Source organism: Clupea harengus, chromosome 8 (assembly GCF_900700415.2).
Source record: "Clupea harengus chromosome 8, Ch_v2.0.2, whole genome shotgun sequence".
NCBI classification, from domain to species: Eukaryota; Metazoa; Chordata; class Actinopteri; order Clupeiformes; family Clupeidae; genus Clupea; species Clupea harengus.
Window position 1 is genome coordinate 30641120 of NC_045159.1, and position 19990 is coordinate 30661109.

The following is a 19990-nucleotide window of genomic DNA, read 5'->3' on the forward strand; positions in this document are numbered from 1 at the left end:
TACGATAGCAGAGCAACAAAATCAGTTTAGTAGTGGCCTAGCCTATAGGATTGTTGATGTCCTCATGACGTCCTCTGTCTGCTTAAGTAAAGCGTCTTGAGTTGCAGCCTAGGAAACCTGATCCTACTCTCGGTTTTTCGCAAAACTGATATCTCGTCCGGATTCCTCCCTTTAATTTATTCCAGTTATTCATAAGGTATCCTGACCATATAGATATGCAACAAAAAACTGGTCAACATATTAGTATTTTATTGACGCACGTTAACAATAGCAGTTGACTAAACTCAATGGACGCATTCAGTTTAGTAGTTCATTATAGCTTGGCCTGACTGTATGTCCACCTCTTTAGCAAGGTCTTCTCCACCTTAACAAGATAGGCTTTTTTACAAAGCAAGGCAATTTGATTTGAGCATCTAAACAAACACAAACAGCTCCATAATTCCAATCATTACTTTGTTCTCAGAAGAAGGCCACTAGGATGCATTCACTACAGGGCTTCTGTTCATTAACAGCCAGTTGAATGTTCACTTATCTTAAAGGGCATGATTACCTGCGGTCAGAGTCTACACTGTGAGCAGATTGGCTGTAAAGACACCTTTCCTTACACATTTGACCATTTGAGCACATTTTCCTTGTAGTTCCATGTCACATCATCATAGCACCAGGCAACATTGGGGTGAGTCCTGTGGAGTTCCATATGTAGTATTCTGAAGACACCAAATCCCGCGCTAAAGAGAAGAGTGACAGTGGTTAGAATCAATTAAAACAACTATTAGATAATCGGTTTTTAAATTCTAGAATTTTCAAATCTACACTAGTCTCTAATAAAAGCTGAGACAAAAACTCTCAATCATTTGTAGACATTTGTTCCTATGACTATGTTCACCCTCACCTAATAAAAAAAAAAAGAAAGTGTGAATTATTATTGTTGATGTATGTTATGAATATGAATGAACATGAATTAAAATGAGGATGTTGAGTCCAAAGTCGAGTGTTGTCCTTGGCCAATTGCATTTAGTGCTTAATTTCTTCTTGCATGTGAGTCAAGCTAAACCTCTAACTAGGCTGAACCATTCACGGGGCCCAGTGCTAGACATGGGCACTCTAACATGCCAGACACTGTGGCTTAGTATTAAAGGTTTTTGAAACATGCACACTGGCCTAGATGGCATTGGGACATCAATGTAAAGCTATTGTGTAGTTGTTTACATAAACAACTCCATAGCTTGGTAGCTATAGCCTTTGTAGTTTCGACCATCAGGCTTGACCTAATGTCACATTCTCCACATCCACTTGGTGGTCTGGTAATCATGTTTATTGTCATACATGCCAATGTACTTACATGTGACAACACGAGGCTTTGTTGAAGAATACACCTGCACTGAATGTTGGTCCACACAACATCCTGATAAAGTTAGGTCAGGTATTCGGAAATACAGCTGCAGAGCGGGAGAAACAGGTGAACATGAGTACTCAGAACGCCTGATTTTACATTTACATTTAGTCATTTAGCACAGGGGTTCTCAAACTTTTGCAAGCTGGGCCCCCCCAAAGCTGGTTAGGGGTAGTTGGGGCCCCCCCATCCACCCGCGGCCCGCCGCCACCGCCCTCAACTACACCACCATATATAGATAGATAGATAGATAGTGTATTGTTATTGATAGGCCTGACATGTCAAGGTTAGGCTATTGTTATTGTTAGGCCCATACAGACAATTATTATAACTATTTATTTTTATTATTGTTATTATTATTATCAGTAATAGTAGGTATTATTATAATTAATGATTATCGACCAATTATTATTATTGTATTATTATTATTATCATAATAATAATAAGTGGTATTATTGCTATCATTAGGATACTGTTATTATTATGGGCCTCTTGTGATCTTTACAAAAAAAAGAATGACGAAAGAGGGGAGATGCTTAAGTCTACTGTCACTCTTCAGCTGCTCTTTCATGTCTAGTGACAGCTCATCTGCTGAGCAGAGAAATGGATCCCGAACTCAGGCGAATGAACGGTAGTCCTCTTTGAAATAGGACCCAAACTGATTTCTGATATTCGGCGTGATACAGTGTAATTTGACATAGGAGCTAAACTCAGCACAATACCTATCATTATTCTAAACGTGTTGCGTGGCCGGCAAAATCAGTGTTTCGGCAATTGTATGGGGTTTGCCAAGCTTAGCAATTCTATGAGCAACTACATAAGATGCTCCAGACACTGCTTGGAGATAGTGCTATGCTTGGACATGGTGGTTCGTTGTTGCTGGAGGCCATCACGTTTATGTTTAAAGAAGTCCACAGGCTTCTCTTTCTGACTTTTACGAATCAGAAACTTGTCCATGTTGTGTTTGTTTGCTGATACAGCGTATGAAGTTAATAAAGTTCTAATTTCAACGTCGTGTTCTTGTATGTGTGGTTGTGAACGACTTGCACACGAACAATGGATAAGGCTGTGCTAGGCAATGATTCCTAACCAAACGAACTGTACACAATGTAGACAGGGACAGCACAAAATAGTATTCAAGTGCTGGTGTTTTATTTGTTGCGGTGGATGATCAAAAAATGTAAAGGTAGGCTAGGTGTTAAGGAGAAAAGGGCTAGCTGTAGTTGGAAAAGGTAGCTAGCTAGGCTAGCTCTCGGGGCTACGAGCTTTTCTAAAAGATTGTGGAGCAAATTACTCCTTAGAATAGGCTACGAATAGACCTACTGCAAGTGCAGTAAGGTATTACTAAGGAAGGAGTGAGTCTTTAAAAATACTGTTTATAAAGCAATGAATATCTGAATGATAGAGGAAACAAGAGAAATTGCACAAACTCTGCAAAGTGTCGTCTCAGGGTGAGCGCTTACCTCCATGCCTGCGTTTTGTTTTTATACTCGGAAGCGGAGGTGCTACTCGCGTTGAAATGATAATACTCCGTTTTGATTGGTGGATCAGGAGCAAAACAGTATTTGATTTGTTTGGGTCAGTCCAGCCCCTTGCATTTCGCTACTGAGGGAGCTTTCACTAACCAGTGACAGGTCGGCGGTTTTTTTTTCTTTCTCCGTCTGTGACATCGCGCCCCCCCTGGAGAGTGTTCGCGCCCCCCCAGGGGGGCGCGCCCCCCACTTTAAGAACCACTGATTTAGCAGACACTTTTATCCAAAGCGACTTACAATGTATACACATTTTACATTTACACTGATGGCACACTGCACATCAGGAGCAATTAGGGGTTCAGTGTCTTGCTCAAGGACGCTTCGACAGGGAATCGAACTAGCAACCTTCTGATTACTAAACGACTTCTTTACCTCCTGTACCACTGATTTGATCAAAGTACTACATCCTAGAAAACAATTCATTGCTTTTCATTGACTCTGTATTGCGTGATGGTGCCACCCTGTTACTTCCGTCTGCTAACAAAAAACTTAAACATGCCTAAAACCAGCTGTGTGACAGGATGTACTACCAACAAAGTAAAGAGCCCAGAAATACGTTTTTATAAGCAGCCAGCCGAACTGAAAAACTGAGCCTTTAAGGAGATTTAGCTCTAGCTATATGATTTAGCTCTAGCTATATGATTTAGCACTAGCTATATGATTTAGCTCTAGCTATATGATTTAGCACTAGCTATCTACACACGCTAGCAGACTTCTTGTTAAGCTTGGTTGTGGTAGCACAGTTGAAGCGATCTCTTGCAAACCGCATTAAAAGTTGGAAGAAGGTAAACAACAATCTGAAACAACATTTCCTCTACTATACCCGGCCAACCTCAAGCAGATGGGTCCCCCATTTTTTTTGCATCCGAGCTTTGTGCTTCCAGAGAAGAGGTAGTAAACAAGCAGTAATAATGATGGATAAGCAAACATCAAACAACCCAAGGATATTTGGGGAAAACTAGCCATCATGTAGATGCAGTATACAACACCAAGAACTGTTCTTCATTGTCCAAAGAGGTGACAGGATGAAAAAGAACTGGTAGCAAAGCATCGGATCAGAAGAAGGCCTAACTAACCAATCATTTGTTATCAGTTTAGAAGATAAACCTGTTTGGCCTGTTTAACATCAGTTTGTAAAGCAAACCCATTTGTTTCTTAAAAGTTACTGATGACTGATTGCAGCCCATCCAGAACAGGTGTGAAAACACCTAAATGTAATAACTGATATTAATTCATACCATCTACAATCTTAGGAGTTAGGTACATGGTGAACGAGGGCAACAGACTGCTGGTAAAAGAGTGTTATGAGTTTTTTGGTGCGTTACCCCATGCCACTTGCCTTCACGGTATGTTTTATGAATTGACCCGTAGCTTAAAGAATCGATGAAGACCTGAATTTAACCAATCCAACCTGTGCATTAAAACTATCGAGTCATTTTGGCAGGAAAGAAAACATAAAGCTGGGTATCATTTGCATAGCAATGACAAGAAAACAAAACACTTGAGCAGATGATTGGAGACAAAGAGATGATGTATACGGAGAAGAGAATAGGACTAAGATCTAAACTTTGAGGAGACATTGTGGTACCCCAGTGGAGAGGCACTCTCACTCCACCATGAGAAGAACTCAAGCCAGCAACGTGTAGTTCCTGACATAGATCATTCAGCAAATGAGGACAGGTATTTCTGTTGTTGTCAAATCCTGCATGTAAATCCAGATAAGATAACTGTCTGGCAGCTCTCTCTCCTTGTTCATGGGGTCCACATGACCAATATATTTTAGAGTAGGAGACTGTTCTGTGAGAACTTCAGAGACTTTATTCTAACCCACATCTTCAAGAGATGTAGACATCGGAGTGAGCATGATTGGCCTGAAGGTCCTTTACCAGATGGGTTGAGTGGCAGAAGTGTAACTTTGGCCCTCTTAAGTATGGCACAGGTGGTACCAGCTCTGACTGTGATGATGGGCGAGACTACCACTGAGTTGACGCCTGATGGCTGCCACCTGACCAGTTAAGAAGGTGCCAAAGGTATCAGCACTGAGGGAGGTAGAAGGCCAAGGTTGTCAAGGGAGCTGTTGTCAAGGGTGTTGCATGTGGATATATTGCAAGAGGACAGTTCTTTTCAATGCGTGTTCAATGCTTTGATATGTTCTATTGAAGCCTAATAAACTGTGCTCCAACGTCACACCATCCATCATTCAATGTAGCAATTCCTCAAAGACAGTAGAGGTAGGCAAGGTTGCATGGAATGCAGAATCTATGAAAGAATGACTGGCATTACAGAATTGTCTTTGCCTATACCTCAACCCTTTATAGTGGCTTTAAGTTATCCTAAACCCTTCTTTTTAACCAAAAAACAACTATACATTTCTACTATTCTACAAAAAAAACATCAACAACACATCAGATGAACATAAAATAATACTTTGATGTAAGCGGTGCCATCGGTGCAGAGGGGGTCGGTGGGTCCTGCTGTCTGGCCAGAGAAATGCACAGCTCCTTCAAGCGTTACTTCACGGGACTTTGGAAACTTTTGTCCTGGAAGAATACAGAAAAGGCGGTCCATGGTGAATGTCTTATCAGATGCACATGGAAGAATACAGAAAGGTGGTCCATGGTGAATGTCTTATCAGATACACATGGAGGGAAAGTTATTTGAATGTAAAACTGTCACACACCTAAGACCCAGACTAGTAGGTTCTTCTCTTTGGAGACCTCCACCTGGCCTGAGGTCACTTTCACATCTAAAACCCCCATCTGGCACCTAAGGGTAGTGAAGAACATTAACACAACTTCCACAAACTGAAATGGGACTCTTTATGAATGAGCAACTTTAGGAATGAGTGTTTAAATATTCCAAAGCAATAATTCTACATATGTTCATAGATAATCCCCTTAACTGTTTAGCACTGCTCCCAGTAGGGCTGAACGATTTGGGCAAATAATCTAATTGCGATTGAATATGCATTTTTTTTATTATTTTATCCTCTTTTCTTTCCCAACAAAACGTAATGAATGATTTAAATATGACCAACACAATATTAGATACATTTAGTGTAAAATATTCTTTCCCACATTTTACATTTTTATTTAATTGCTCATTACAGAAACAAGAACAACAAATCGGTGGCTTTGCCACTGTGCATTTAAGTAATTTAAACAAAGTCATTGTAAGTATAAACACAAGGCATGCACTTTTTAAACACTGTGTGCAAAATGTCCCATCTTTAGATGGTCTTTTTTTTAGACCACGTTGTAATCGCGGACGTTGCGGTTAGAAAAATCACGTTTTACCATATCGCGATTTAATCGCAAATGCAATTAATCGTTCAGCCCTAGCTCCCAGGATGATTTTCAGGACATTTTCATGTGCAACAGTTAAAGCCACAATTTTGTGAAATAATTGCATCAACAAAAGTGAATAGCGTTCTCACTTAAGAAACATCTCTTTCGGTTGTATGAATTATACCTATTGAAAAATGGCAGATGAGCTTCACAGTATTCAAAACTGTTTGTCACACTCTCATGGAGTTTCAAAAGAACACTCAGCTGTAGCTGACCATTGTCCTCTTTGAGGTGATAGGAACCCAAAATGGGTGGAACTGGTACCTGGAGTGGAAACACACACACACACACACACACACACACACACACACACACACTGTTGAAAGGCTATGTGGAAAGGATCACTTAATGCTCAATTCTAATTAGTTTCACACTGAAGCCCTTTGGTGACTGTCTCTGTAAGAAATTTTTGATAGTGGGTCCAAATATGTAGGCTATGACTATTCAGACGCGTCACAACAAATTAAGGCCAGTGTTGCAAAAAATGAAGGCCAACTCCCTCCAAATCATCTACCTCCCCAACAGTATTTTGTTCATCAACATGAATACGTGAATCTGAATTACCTGAGAGGTGTAACTGCACAGCCTGAAGGGCTCCAGTGGTGGGGAGAAGGGGAACTTGTAGGGCCCTGAGAAGGCGGAGCTGTCTCCATAGTCCATGCTGCTCGCGGTCAGGGTGCTGCTATCCAGTGTGTTGACACAGGGGTGCACAAGGATGTCTTGCAGGGGGGAGCCATTGGGTGGTAAAGAGAGAGTGACTGTGATGTTGGGTTGGATGCCCTCCACTTCACACTGCAACCAACACAATGATGGAAGGAGGAATGGATACCTTTATGACAATGTACAACACTGTAACCATGTCTTGCAATTCTGGGACGACTAATTTCATGTTCACATGTAATCAGAAAAAAATAAGTGGTGTCATTTTCTACCAAAAAAAATGTATGTTACCCGCAACACACACACACACACATACGAGCCATCTCATATGGAGTTTCAAATGTGGTATTTTACAAAGAGTAAAGCATGTGAACAGTTACACAACGTAGATACAGTTGAAAGTTGCACTGTGTACAGGCCAGAGCGTTGTCACACTTTGTTATTTTAGCCTACTTTGTAATGTCTAATATATTGTTTAAGTAACACTAAATACAATTTTGTGTGATTTTTTATTCAAATATAGGCCTATGCTAATAGCCTTTACTATTCATGTACAAATGGCAACTCTGAACACCCACACCCCCCCCCCCTCCACACACACCAGCCCACACACACCACACACCAAACACACCCACCCACACACACAGTCAACAAATCCCCCTGCCTATATGGTTCAAATCATAACCCAATGTCTTACCTTACACACGACAGTGCCATAAACATCCCAGAGGTCTTGTTTGTTTTGATTGCCATATTGCATGGACCTTACAGTTTCTGTGACGGACACACTGACAGTCGATCTTCCCTTGTGGAATCCTGCCTTCCAGGCTGGCTGCTTCTGAGAGCCAGTAGGAGTGGGCACGGCCAGGAATGGAAAGATGGCGGAGTGTGGTGTATCCACTGGTGTCCCCAGGGGACAAATGTTCAACAGGATTGTGGGCAACAAATCTAAACGAGCGGCCAGAATATCAGGCTCTAGTGCTTTACTCCCAGCTGACATGAATGCCTGAAGGCCAGACAAGAAGGCTATGCCTTGACAGATAGAGACCTGGTTTGAGAGAGGAGGCCGTGAAGTAGCAGTAGAATCCACCAAGGGCAGACAGGCCATTATGAGGCCCCCTTGAGTGACCGTTAATAGGGGCCACAGTATACCCCTACCGGAGCCATCCGGGTGGAGCTCCAGGATGAGAGACTCTTGATGCAGCACACAATTATCGCGCGCGGCCACATAAAGCCTGTCAGGATCCTCCAGTCCCAATTCAGTAAAGATGAGTCGCGATATGGCACAATCCTCAGGTATGGACGCATATTGCGGTCCAGCCAGACATTTTGCTCGACGCTCTACAGTAGAGTATCGCCTGTGAGTTACATCAATGAAAATAAAGTTAGCATCACGGTACACGCATCAGGTGACAACAACTGTAATTAAATGCATGGGTGGAAAATATTTGCATGACGTACATGTAAAAGTGAATACTTCATTAAATACCCATTTGACAAAAGTACACGTTTACCTGGAAAAGCGCAATGTTACAGTTTCTCCCTTCTCATGTGACAATACCCAGATCGCCCGGAAACTCATTGATGAAATGAAACTAATCAAAGTTCAAGTAAATTCATTCAATTATGTCATGCATCTAAAACTGACATTCTTGTTGTGGAAACAACTTAACTCGTAATGCAACATCTGAGACAGTACAGGACTGCTTGATTTGCTAGTTTAAACCTACGTGTAGTTTAAACGCGTATTTGGGTATTTCGACCATATACAGACGTACATAGTCCGTCAGCCCGGAGGTTGTGACTGAGAATATTTAGTTTCGTTGCGCAAACGGCAATAAATGTTCCGGTCGTACCAAAATCTAACGATAAACTCGTCAGAATAAAAGTTGTGTTAAGACGATGGGTGGTAAACAGACAATCGGTGGTAACAGGAGATAATTCTGGTTTCTGATTGGTTAAGACCTGTCACCTGACCGGATATAATGACTAATGAACAAGACAACAGTCCAGAACTGGGAACCCCCCACCACATTTACCTACACATTGATGAACCTGCATTTGCGTGGGTTATGATTCACAAATGCCTTTATATCAAAAAGGCATTCTGTAGAGCCCAGAGATGTAAAAAGTACTGAAATGTTGTACTCAAGTAAAAGTACAATTACTTTGATGAAATTTTACTTAAGTACAAGTAAAATTACCCATCTAAAAATCTACTCAAGTAAAAGTAAAAAGTAGTTCATTTAAAATGTACTTTAAGTAAAAGTTACTTAGTTACTTTCAACAATTTGATGGGGGCCGCTCCTATATAGTGCAAAAAAGAACAAGGGGTCATAAATCCAATACAAAAACTAGTTATTTTTTATTAAAGGAGAATCTTTAGAAATTTAAGTGCAATGACATTAAACATGTCAAACATTAAACATGTCAACACAACATTTAAGAACTTTTGGGAGGACATGTCAAGACATGACAGCTAAAATAAAAAGTTAAAATACCGCTGCCCCACTTAAACTTTGGTTACTTTACTTGTGTCCACCTTTAGAGCATTAGTCTACAAAATTCTTGTTGAGTTTGAGCAACAGCTGATTTTCAAGATGAGTAGAGTTCATCCGGGCTAGCTTTGCATTGAACAGCAATCCAGCACAGCTGAAGAGTCGCTCGCAGGCGGCCGAGGCAGGTAGGCAAGTATTGAGTTTCAGGGACAGTTTTTTGATATTCTGAAAGGCGTTCAGCAGATCCATATTGACTGAGACACAGGCTAGGTACCCTTCTAACTCCCCTGTGCCTTCTGACCTTCTGGACTTCATTGAGGAAAATAAATCATCTTCATCTGATGAATGTTGTCCAACTTGCTCCAGCCTCCAACATCCGGTCAAGGTGTTGTCTGACATAGACTAGACCTGTAGAATGACAAACAACATTTCTGACAATTAAGTATTGAGCTGCTATCAAGATTCAAGAGTGCATCATAACACAGAAATAGCTATAAATAGCTACTTGAGATGACAGACCTACAGTATACAGAATTATAGCATTATTTTCTATTTCTACATGCATCACAATTCATAATCCTCAATTCTTGCTAACCGGGACCCCTTAGCATGAACATGAAAGACGTGCACGTTGCAAAGCCACCACTTATCGTTATCAATATCTGACTAAACATCGTGATAAATTGCAGATAACGACATACACATTGACTTGTCCAACTGTCTGAAAACGATGGTGTGCGCATTCACATTGTTCTGTTTCAAGGCATGGGAGGCAGCCAAATGATTAGCCTAATATCAGTTTATGTGGTGTATTTCATTGCTGATGACTGATCTGCAGTTTTTAACACAATATGAGAGACTGAACATAATAATTCTATGACCTGAAACGAATGGAAGACAGGAATGGTATTATTAGTCTATTGGATGACCGCTGTCGACGTTAGCATACTCAGGTCGGTTGCAAGTGCTAGCCAAAATTAGGCTACTACCTACTAGTGCCATGAAACGCATATTTTGCTTAATGGAGCAAAGCTAACTAAATGACAAAAACGCTGTCTGAACTACTAATGGAAAGGGACAAATACTGTACTTACCAACACATGCTTGCGCAGATTTGAAGATGAATTTGTATAAGCAGAAAGTTCTGACTGACGGATTAGGCACAGTTTACACAGCATAGCTGTTGCCTCTTTTACGTTGGAAGGCAAACTGCTTGCTGAGATGTGGCCACGGGTTTTCTTCATCTTCTTTAATTTCAACTGGCGGAAAGTTCGGTGCTTCAGCTTGTTGGTGGTCCGCAGCTTGTTGGTAGTCCGCACTATCATCTTCCTCCATATCTATCTCTCGTGACTCGGCACCGTACTGGCGCCTTGCATCGACTCCATCATCCACTCTATGCAGCATCCACCACTGCAGTGAGCATTGTGGTGCGTGATTCCTGCCTTGAACTATGTTTGTTTTTTTACTCAGTAACGGATGTAATTTCCAATGTAGCGAAGTACAATACTTCAGTCAAAATCTACTTAAGTAAAAGTAAAATTACCGATTTAAAAAACTACTTAAAAATTACAAAGTACACAAAAAAACTACTCAATTACAGTAACGTGAGTAAAAGTAATTCGTTACTTTACACCTCTGGTAGAGCCTATCAGATGGTTAGGCTACATTTGTAATATGTGTAATATTTGTAATAATTTATGAAATATATATTTGAATCCAATAACACATATTTCATACTAAAAATGAAAACTGGTGTCACCCTGGTCAAACGCCAGTATGAAAACGACAGATGTAAACCTATGTAGACTTTTATTCTTTTTTTCTCCTGAATTCTTGAGGAGTGGGTAAGGATTTCCTGTTTCTATACTGCACTTGGATACAGGAAGTGATTTGTTAGCGGGCCTTTTAACCCAAATATAAGTATATACGTAAATTTAGAAGGATCTGGGGATTCTTTGCAATTTGTAGGTCGGCCAGCCTTGGGATATCACATTCGATATACTTTTGGACAGCTGTTTGTTCGCGGGTTTTGACACAAGGCTCACATTATGGCTGCAGTAGCCCAGCTGTTTGAGGTAAGCTAACGACAGCTAACATTAAAGAAGTACTTCAGTACAGGTTCGCTAGTTAGGCATAGTCTGTATGGCTAGTACGATGTGAGGACTTCACAGCACCTTGCCTTTTGTCGCTCCATCATATGTTAAGTGTAACGGTACTAGTAGTATCATGAACTGGTCTTTTAACACTGGCGTAAAGCTTTCTGTCACTAGTGTTTTGGGTCCCGTGGTTCTTGTATACGATGTATTGACTTCCATTCACTTTATTTGAAGTTATTGGCGTAAATGCCCTTATTCACGCCATTGGCATAATACATGTACCATTTCGCTTTTATAACATAGTACCACACCTGAAAGATGCGTACACAAAGAATTAACAAAATCTACTGACCCAGTTTTGAGAAATCTTCCTTAAAAACTCCACCTCTGTCTAAAGCATATACGGTGACATTTTGCTCCGTATCTTCAAGGCAAAGCATAGTCCCTATGCCATTCCACGTTGATAATACACTACCACACCTGAAAGCTGTTAAAAAAAAAAAAAAAAAAAGAAGCTTTTCCAGGTAAAAATGTTTTGCTGCAGGCGATCTGGGCCCTTTTTGAGTGAACTGCCCTCTGTGAACTATTGTTATGCTAGCATTGATGACTAGAAACGAAATGGCATTGCCGTATCAATAGAACACTTCTATGACAGACATAGCAAATACATGGTGCTTCATTAATTGAAAGCTACTTCTACCCACCCAGGATAAGCGGTGGGTGAAAGTCTTGATTTGAATAGGCTATGTAATGCAACTTGATTAATGGAATAATAGGCCTGTTAACAAGAATTGGAAATAATGAGTCCCAAAACACTGCTTCGGGGTGGTGTACTGTCATGTTCATTTCCATGATAGGCAGTGTTATATGTGTGAAGAGAGCTGTTGGACTTTGGATAGCTAGGTTCCTTATCTTTCAGGGGAATCATATACGTTGCATTTTTATATTTAAACCCAAAGGTAGTCTTAGGCCTACACAAAGGATGAAACACATCTCTGCTGTCAAATTATTTCCAAACACCCAGACAGTGCAATATTTACAATAAAACAAGACTCACTTTCACCCATCACTTTTCCCAGATGGGTAAGTGTAGCTTACAATTAATAAAGCACCATCTATTTGTTACGTGTATTGTGAATGTTTTAGGATGAGATGTAATTTCATGTCAATTCATCAATGCTAGCCTAAGAGAAGGCAGTTCAGACAAAGAGGGCCCAAGTTGCCTGCAACCAAGTTCGATTTTCGGCATGCCCTAGGGTGAAGTTAAAAATGCACCTAGAACAGCTTTTTTGTATCAATGTGGCGGTGTTGTATGAAAGTGCAATGGTGTATGAGATGGATGCATTTCCCCCTAGAGATGGGAAGCAAAATTTGACCGTCTAAGCCCTATGCTTAAGACAGGGGTGGAATTTTAAAGGAAGATTTCTCTAAATCGCGTAAATAGATTTACTTCATTCTTGTGTATTCCTCTTTCAGGTGTGCTAGTGTCTTATCACTTATCATTGAAATGGTGTTTGGATTACGCTTTGCCTTAGAGATGAGGAGCAAAAGAATAAGAATAGCGGGGCCCAAAAAGAAAAGCGATGGCTGGCTTGACGCCAGTTCTTTTAACCCATTCAACATACACCCCTCAAGTAAATGAACCTTAGACAGCCATATTTGGAACGCTTGGGTAGTCTGTGATCTGGTTCTGGCACAGAGGCTGACCTCTCTGATCATAGCCATACATAGAAGTTTGTATACAGCACAGTTTGGCTTTCCTGAAAATAAAAATGACGTGTCAGGTAGCTCTTAGCCGTGTTGTTGATGTTTGACTAATTATGCAATACCGTTAATTCAATTCAATTCAATTTATTTTATATAGCGCCAAAACAATACAATTGTCTCAAGGCGCTTTACAGAGCCCTGTGGCTGGACCCCCTTAGAGCATAATGGCAACAGGGGCAAGGAAAAAAACCCTGTTAAGGAAAAGTAAAGCTTTTAATTCCATTCTTATAATGTCTCTAGGCACGCTTTTTATTGTTACTTATTTAACTCCTCCGCTCCTCCTCTTACTACCTTGAGTCTTTTAAGATAGCGTGTATGATATCGTGTGACGTTGGTACGCTGAAAGAACGTTAGGCCATCTAACGTAGGCTAACGTGCTAATGTTAGAAAGTTGGCTGACTGATGCCTCGCAAATCACATCAACCATTATTGCTGGTTACAATAACGGTATTATCGGATAGTACAGTGTCTATTTCTCGGTAACTTTTGACAATTCTAAGCGAGAAAACGCTGAAAGATGTACAGTTACATACAAAACGGGTGAGGCAATAAAATGTCTAAGATGATGACTTTTTGTTTATATTTAGTTCAAAAAGGCAACTATTATATGTACTTCTTTATTATATCTTTGTGGCTCACTGACTTCAGTTCATTTATCATCTATTTTATTTTTAATAATAATAACATCAAATGTGGAGTGTATCGACATGCCTCATTTTTGCAAGTCAACACAACCGGCTTGCCAGGGTCTGATCTGTTTGATACCTATTCCATTTAATAATGTCAGTATTGTTGCAGTACCAATACAGTAAATTGGATCAGTAATTCTATGCATGCAAATGTAATATGTGTAATGTGTAGAGGTTATAGTTTATTAAATGCTTTCAGAATACCGTAAGCATCAAGTTATGATTACTTTGAGTGAGATGATGTACCAAGCAGACTATGATAGTCCTAAGTGCTCTGCAGAATGTCTATGGACGGGCTTCCTGATGTTTGAGTTCCTGAGTTTCTTTCTTTCTAACAGCTAACATTTGGGTTGTAAATGTGTCTTTTCCCCAGGAGCCGTTTGATGCTGATGAGTACATCGAGAGACTGGCCTGGAGGACACCAGGAGGGGGGTCCAAGGGAGGAGCCGAGGCCTTCGATCCCAAAAGGTAAACGCAGATTCACTGCACGTGCACACTGCACGCAGATTCAGATTCAGATTCACTGCACTGCACACTGCACGCAGATTCAGATTCAGATTCACTGCACTGCAGTCATAGAGTCTGTTCTGTGCACTTCAATCACTGTCTGGTTTGGATCGGCCACCAAACTGGATAAGAACAGACTCCAACGGACAGTCAGGTCTGCAGAAAAGATCATCGGTGCCAACCTGCCCACCATCCAAGACCTGTACACCTCCAGAGTCAGGAAACGGGCAGGAAAAATCACTGCAGACCCCTCACACCCCGGACACAAACTATTCAAACTCCTCCCCTCTGGTAGACGCTACAGATCACTGTTCGCCAAAACCTCAAAAACAGTTTCTTCCCCCTCGCCGTCTCACTACTGAACAGCAAACCCACTGCAGCATATATATTTATATATTTATCCCTGCACTTCTCACACTCCCCACTTCTTCTTTGCACTATTGGTTCACAGCTACTGTATATAGCCATTCCGCCTTGTATATATTTCTTAAACTTCTTAGACCATTGCACTGTTGCACTGTTTGTTTTGTATTGTGTTGTAATGTATATTTTGTGTAAGCACATTGAGAGCCACTTTACTTCACCAAGTCAAATTCCTTGTTTGTGCAAACTTACTTGGCCAATAAAACCTGATTCTGATTCTGATTCTGATCCTAGAGGCCACTGTAGAATGCAGATTCATCCTAGAGGCCACTGTAGACACTGTAGAATGCAGATTCATCCTAGAGGCCACTGTAGACTAATGCAGATTCATCCTAGAGGCCACTGTAGACTAATGCAGATTCATCCTAGAGGACACTGTAGACTAATGCAGATTCATCCTAGAGGCCACTGTAGAGAGACTAATGCAGATTCATCCTAGAGGACACTGTAGACACTGTAGACTAATGCAGATTAGTCCTAGAGGCCACTGTAGACAGACTAAAGCCAGGGCTGCACTGTCATACATGATGACAGGAGACATGAGAAAATGGTTCAGAGCTTTGAGGGCTCAAATTGTATGGTTGAATATATAGTCACTTAGGCATTTTAGAGAGAGGAGAAAGTGGTTCAGAGCTTTGAGGGCTCAAATTGTATGGTTTAATATATAGTCACTTAGGCATTTTAGAGAGAGGAGAAGGTCAGCTCACGTGTGGTAAATAGAGCCCAACCGATATAGGATTTTTAAGACCAAAACCAATTTCGATGTTTGAAGATTTCAAAATCTCCTCGAAGGGCCATCAGAGGGATACTTTACCAACGACCTAATCATCATGTTGATTTCTAAATTACGCAAAGTAAAATCGAAATAACCCAGTGCACTTTGTAAATCAGTGCTATGAGCAGATGATGTTAAAATTGTGTGTTTTGGCCACAATCACCAAAGGTAGTCCAGTATTGGTCCACCTTTTTAGCTGATCAGAGGAATTATTGTCAGATCTTTACACTAGTTTAAAAACTTTTAACTGATTGATAAGCAAAGTAAACATTGATATAAATAGTTGTTTGCATGAGAAATTGCATCATGATTGCTCATACTATGCTCACGAATCCTGTGTGCTGAACGGGCAGGTTGCTTGAGGAGTTTGACAACCACATCGAAGAGTTGAAGCAGCTGGATGAAAGGATCCAGCGCAAGGTGGAGAAGCTGGAGCAGCAGTGTCACAGGGAGGCCAAAGAATTCGCTCACAAAGTCCAGGACCTTCAGAGGAGCAACCAGGTGAATACAAAAACAAACAAAGAAGTGGTTGGATTGGAGATTTATCTTAAAACATTTTTGAAATGTTATAATTTTTCTTTCTTATCCACATTACAGGTGGCTTTCCAGCACTTCCAGGAACTTGATGAACACATCAGCTATGTTGCCACGAAAGTGTGCCACCTTGGTGACCAGCTGGAGGGGGTGAACACGCCGCGCCAGAGGGCAGTGGAGGCGCAGAGGCTTATGACCTACTTCAATGAGTTTCTTGATGGGGACCTTCGCAGCGATGTCTTCAACAACCCTGAAAAGGTCAAGATCCAAAACAAAAGAAGTAAACTCGGCACAGCATGTATAAGTGGGGCTCTAGAGTGCTCTGTTGATCCCCATAGGGAAGTTCAATGTTGCAGCAGCAATTCACATCAATCACAAAAACACACAGAACTTACATGGAACACGCAGCGAAGTAGGTTAAAAACACCGTATTAAATATATACACTGTTATTTCTTGACTATTTGCCACGGTTTATAGTAAGGTTGCAACGGTACATGGTATATTGTCAATCCATTCGGTACGCCCCCTACGGTTCAATGCACACATGAGCCGCGGTATTACGGTAGGCATGTCAATTTCCAATAATTAAAAAAAAACTTGCTTAATTACTTTACAATATAATAGCTGCAAATGGGGGATTCTTTTTCTGAAAGCAAATATTCAAGAACAAACTTTTTATTTTAGGCTACAATCATTATTTCTAACTTTGTCAATGTCTTGATTTTATAATCTATTCATTTTGCACCTCCTTTTCTGGGTGATTCCAAACATTTGAACGGTTGTGCGTATTGGACAGTAATGTCAGTAGAGTTAAATGAATCCGATTACAAAAAACAAGGAAGTTGCTTGCTCGACTGATGATGTCTCCAGCAATGCTATGTGCATTAGGTAGATAGATAGGAAAGCAGGTACCGTAATTTCCGGACTATAAGCCGCTACTTTTTTCCCACGCTTTGAACCTCGCGGCTTAAACAATGACGCGGCTAATTTATGGATTATGATACCTGTGACTGTATACGGTGGCTTTGTGTTTACGGTGGCTTTGTGGAGCTAGGATGCTAGCATGGATGCAGCCGCATGGATGCTTAGCTCCACGCGATTTCTCAGTATCTCTCAATAACTTAACTAATGTCAAAATAACCTCAGTCTACCGGCGTAGACAGAACTCAACTCAAAACACTTTAGAAAATTTAAAAAAAGTTTACAACAATACAAATCCAGTCTTTTCAAGTTCTTTAGCTCACTGGTTTCAAACTAGCGTCTTTCTTCTATCTCGCTGTCTTCAATCTAACGTTCTAGCTTCTGATTGACTCTTGCAACTGTGCTCTCTTAAAGCAACAGTGCACTTATCGTAACTGGCAAAACTAATAATATGCATCACTATTGTATTACTTTTGATATTCATTTTAGCCTGTGTAAAGTTAATTTGTTTCAATGTACCGGTAGGCACTTGCGGCTTATAGACAGGTGCGGCTTATTTATGTTAAAAATAATTATTTTTAAAAAATTCAGTGGGTGAGGCTTATATTCAGGTGTGTTCAATAGTCCGGAAATTACGGTATTAGCAACTTTTGTCTCATCACAATCTTGTGATAATGAAATGATGCTATTTCTCACTTGATCACAACTTGTGCAATGACGTGACATTTGTTTTGACAGTTTGTTTTATTACACCACATGCTTAACTTCAAAGTTATGACATTGCCGTATTAAGTTTATTGACACGTGGAGCACTGCTCCTGTTGGTGCGATTAGGGACAACATATAACACAACAACAACAACATATAACATAACAATAGTGAGAAAAAAAATTCTCAGGGGGAGCAAGGCGACCCGTTCAGCACATTAAGCAAGACAATTGTATCAATTTGGTGTTAGCTGATTAACTCATACAAATATACCTTTTTGTCCAATAGATGGCAGCACACAACAGAAAGATGTCCCCTCTAGCTACATAGAGTGGATATAGTTACAGGTGGAAGGCTATGGAAGAAAGTAGCATCCAGGAGCCTTTATAAGCAAAGATGTTGTGCATCCACAATACATTATCCCACTTATGCATTATTCACATTATTATTCACATGTCTCAAATGTTGTATGATGTAAAATAGCTGAACAGGACACATGATATGTCCAGTAACAACATAAAGAAGGGAGCAACATATAAGTCATAACCAACAATATTTATTGACATATTGCTTACAAAAGCAAAATAAGTCATCACATAGAAAATAACTCAGTGTGAGTGCAATTAGCGAACATTCACACTGAAACATTGACCTCTTTTATGTCAATTTATCTTCATTAGTATGCCGACTAAAAGGAGTTTCTTTCAAAGAGCAAATCGAGTTGTTGCACTGAACGATAGCCATCTTGACAGAATGTGACTTGATCAAAGCCGTAGACGTTCTTATACGCAGTTACGTATGACGAAAGCACGGTGGGGCGAGCCCTCCCGGAAGCCATAGAGATTGCATTGAGAGCCCTGTTTTGTGAAAAAAATGATTTAACATGAGAGTCTATGAGAGAGGTCTGGGGCGATTTTCATTTCGCCCAAAACCATTTGAAGCATGGGGCCATTTGAAGCATGACTTTAGCCCGATCGGACAATGACATTCAGAGGCAGATCAGACGGTCTAGTGGTAGAATCGGACAGAAAATATCTCCTTTTCCCATTTGGCAGTGCGTCGGCCAAATCGCCCCTTAAGGACAAACCGCCCCTGCTTGTGAGATATATTTGAGTGGGATTGTACCAACCTGAGTGAAACATTCTTGGTTGAATAGATATTCCTACCGGAAATGACTACTGTAGCCTCTTTACAGATGACTTAGCTTTGAGAAAGATCTGTTTGTGCTTCTAATGACCTTATTTGGGAGCAGCTCCTCATCCACCATGCTGGTGCCTCCCATTGGATCATTTAACAAATGTGTCACGCATGATGGAGACCGTATGAAAGACACGTTATATAGTTTGGCCCATCTGCATAGCCATCAAGTAGGCAATCATTCTGTTGGTTTGTCAACGTGGCGTGGTTCCACATCATTACTGGCCATCAAAGGTTTATGTGAAGTTTGCAACATTATTAAGAGAAAAGAAAATGTCACAATCTCATCGATTTACCTGAAAAGTAGATCATGGACATAGTTTGGCCCTGGCAATATGGTGTATTCGTATTGTTGTTATGGATTGCCTAGGTAGCAAGGCTGGCGTTTAATTTTTTTGTCTGTGTTGCATAGAAGGACTGGGTAGGGAGGATGAAGTGTATTTGAATCTTGTAGATTAGAGATTCACTTTTTTTCTCACTGGTCTTTCTCTTATATCTGAAGATCAAGGAAGCTGCAGACATCATTCAGAAGCTGCATCTAATTGCACAGGAGCTGCCATTTGACAGGTGAGCACATTCCTAAAAATGTTGTCATAACAGTTTGTAAAAAAAACAGAGACTGCTGTTGCAATGCTCTTCAGACAAAAACAGGGCAGTTTTAGCTATTTTTAGTTATTTTTACATCTCTGTAAATTAGTGGTTCACAAGTGTCCCAGGTGGCGGGGGAAAGTGTCCCAAGGGGCGGGGCCAGTGACCCAAGGGGCGGGGGGAAGTGACCCAAGGGGCGGGGAAAGTCACCATAATGCAAAGTCCCTTTGTATATAATGTTCGATTCTTTGGCTCAAGCGGAGTTCAATGCACCCTATAGTGGCATTTTGTGCCATTTTGGATATTTATCAAAGACAGTTGTCATCTTCAGATCCAGCCTACTGTGGGGCTCCC

The 19990-nt window shown here is 40.7% G+C and overlaps 2 protein-coding genes across 2 annotated transcripts in view; one reads left to right on the plus strand and one right to left on the minus strand.

Moving 5' to 3' along the window:
- Positions 1 to 235: 235 nt before the first annotated feature.
- Positions 236 to 8784, minus strand: ap5m1 (adaptor related protein complex 5 subunit mu 1). The gene is made up of 8 exons (XM_031572704.2): positions 8447 to 8784; positions 7630 to 8290; positions 6837 to 7064; positions 6397 to 6536; positions 5606 to 5691; positions 5353 to 5465; positions 1343 to 1439; positions 236 to 728 (listed from the first exon to the last, which is right to left on the minus strand). The coding sequence occupies exons 1-8, from the start codon at positions 8512 to 8514 to the stop codon at positions 646 to 648; spliced, it is 1476 nt and encodes a 491-aa protein (XP_031428564.1). The 5' UTR covers positions 8515 to 8784; the 3' UTR covers positions 236 to 645.
- A 2476-nt stretch (positions 8785 to 11260) lies between these two features.
- The window catches only part of exoc5 (exocyst complex component 5), a 22162-nt gene continuing 13432 nt past the window's right edge, over positions 11261 to 19990 (plus strand). Inside the window, exons 1-5 of the mRNA XM_031572705.2 lie at positions 11261 to 11505; positions 14356 to 14450; positions 16041 to 16188; positions 16285 to 16479; positions 19551 to 19615. Coding sequence (XP_031428565.1) covers positions 11479 to 11505; positions 14356 to 14450; positions 16041 to 16188; positions 16285 to 16479; positions 19551 to 19615 — 530 coding nt within the window. The 5' untranslated portion in view covers positions 11261 to 11478. The remainder of the gene's footprint in view (positions 11506 to 14355; positions 14451 to 16040; positions 16189 to 16284; positions 16480 to 19550; positions 19616 to 19990) is intronic.

Bases quoted from the DNA above. Each gene is read 5' to 3' on its own strand.
- ap5m1 (XM_031572704.2), bottom strand. From the start codon at position 8,514: ATGAGTTTCCGGGCGATCTGGGTATTGTCACATGAGAAGGGAGAAACT. The intron at 8,291-8,446 runs GTAAACGTGTAC...TGTAACTCACAG, and splicing joins GTAACATTGCGCTTTTCCAG to GCGATACTCTACTGTAGAGC. The intron at 7,065-7,629 runs GTAAGACATTGG...TGTTGGTTGCAG, and splicing joins ATGGCACTGTCGTGTGTAAG to TGTGAAGTGGAGGGCATCCA.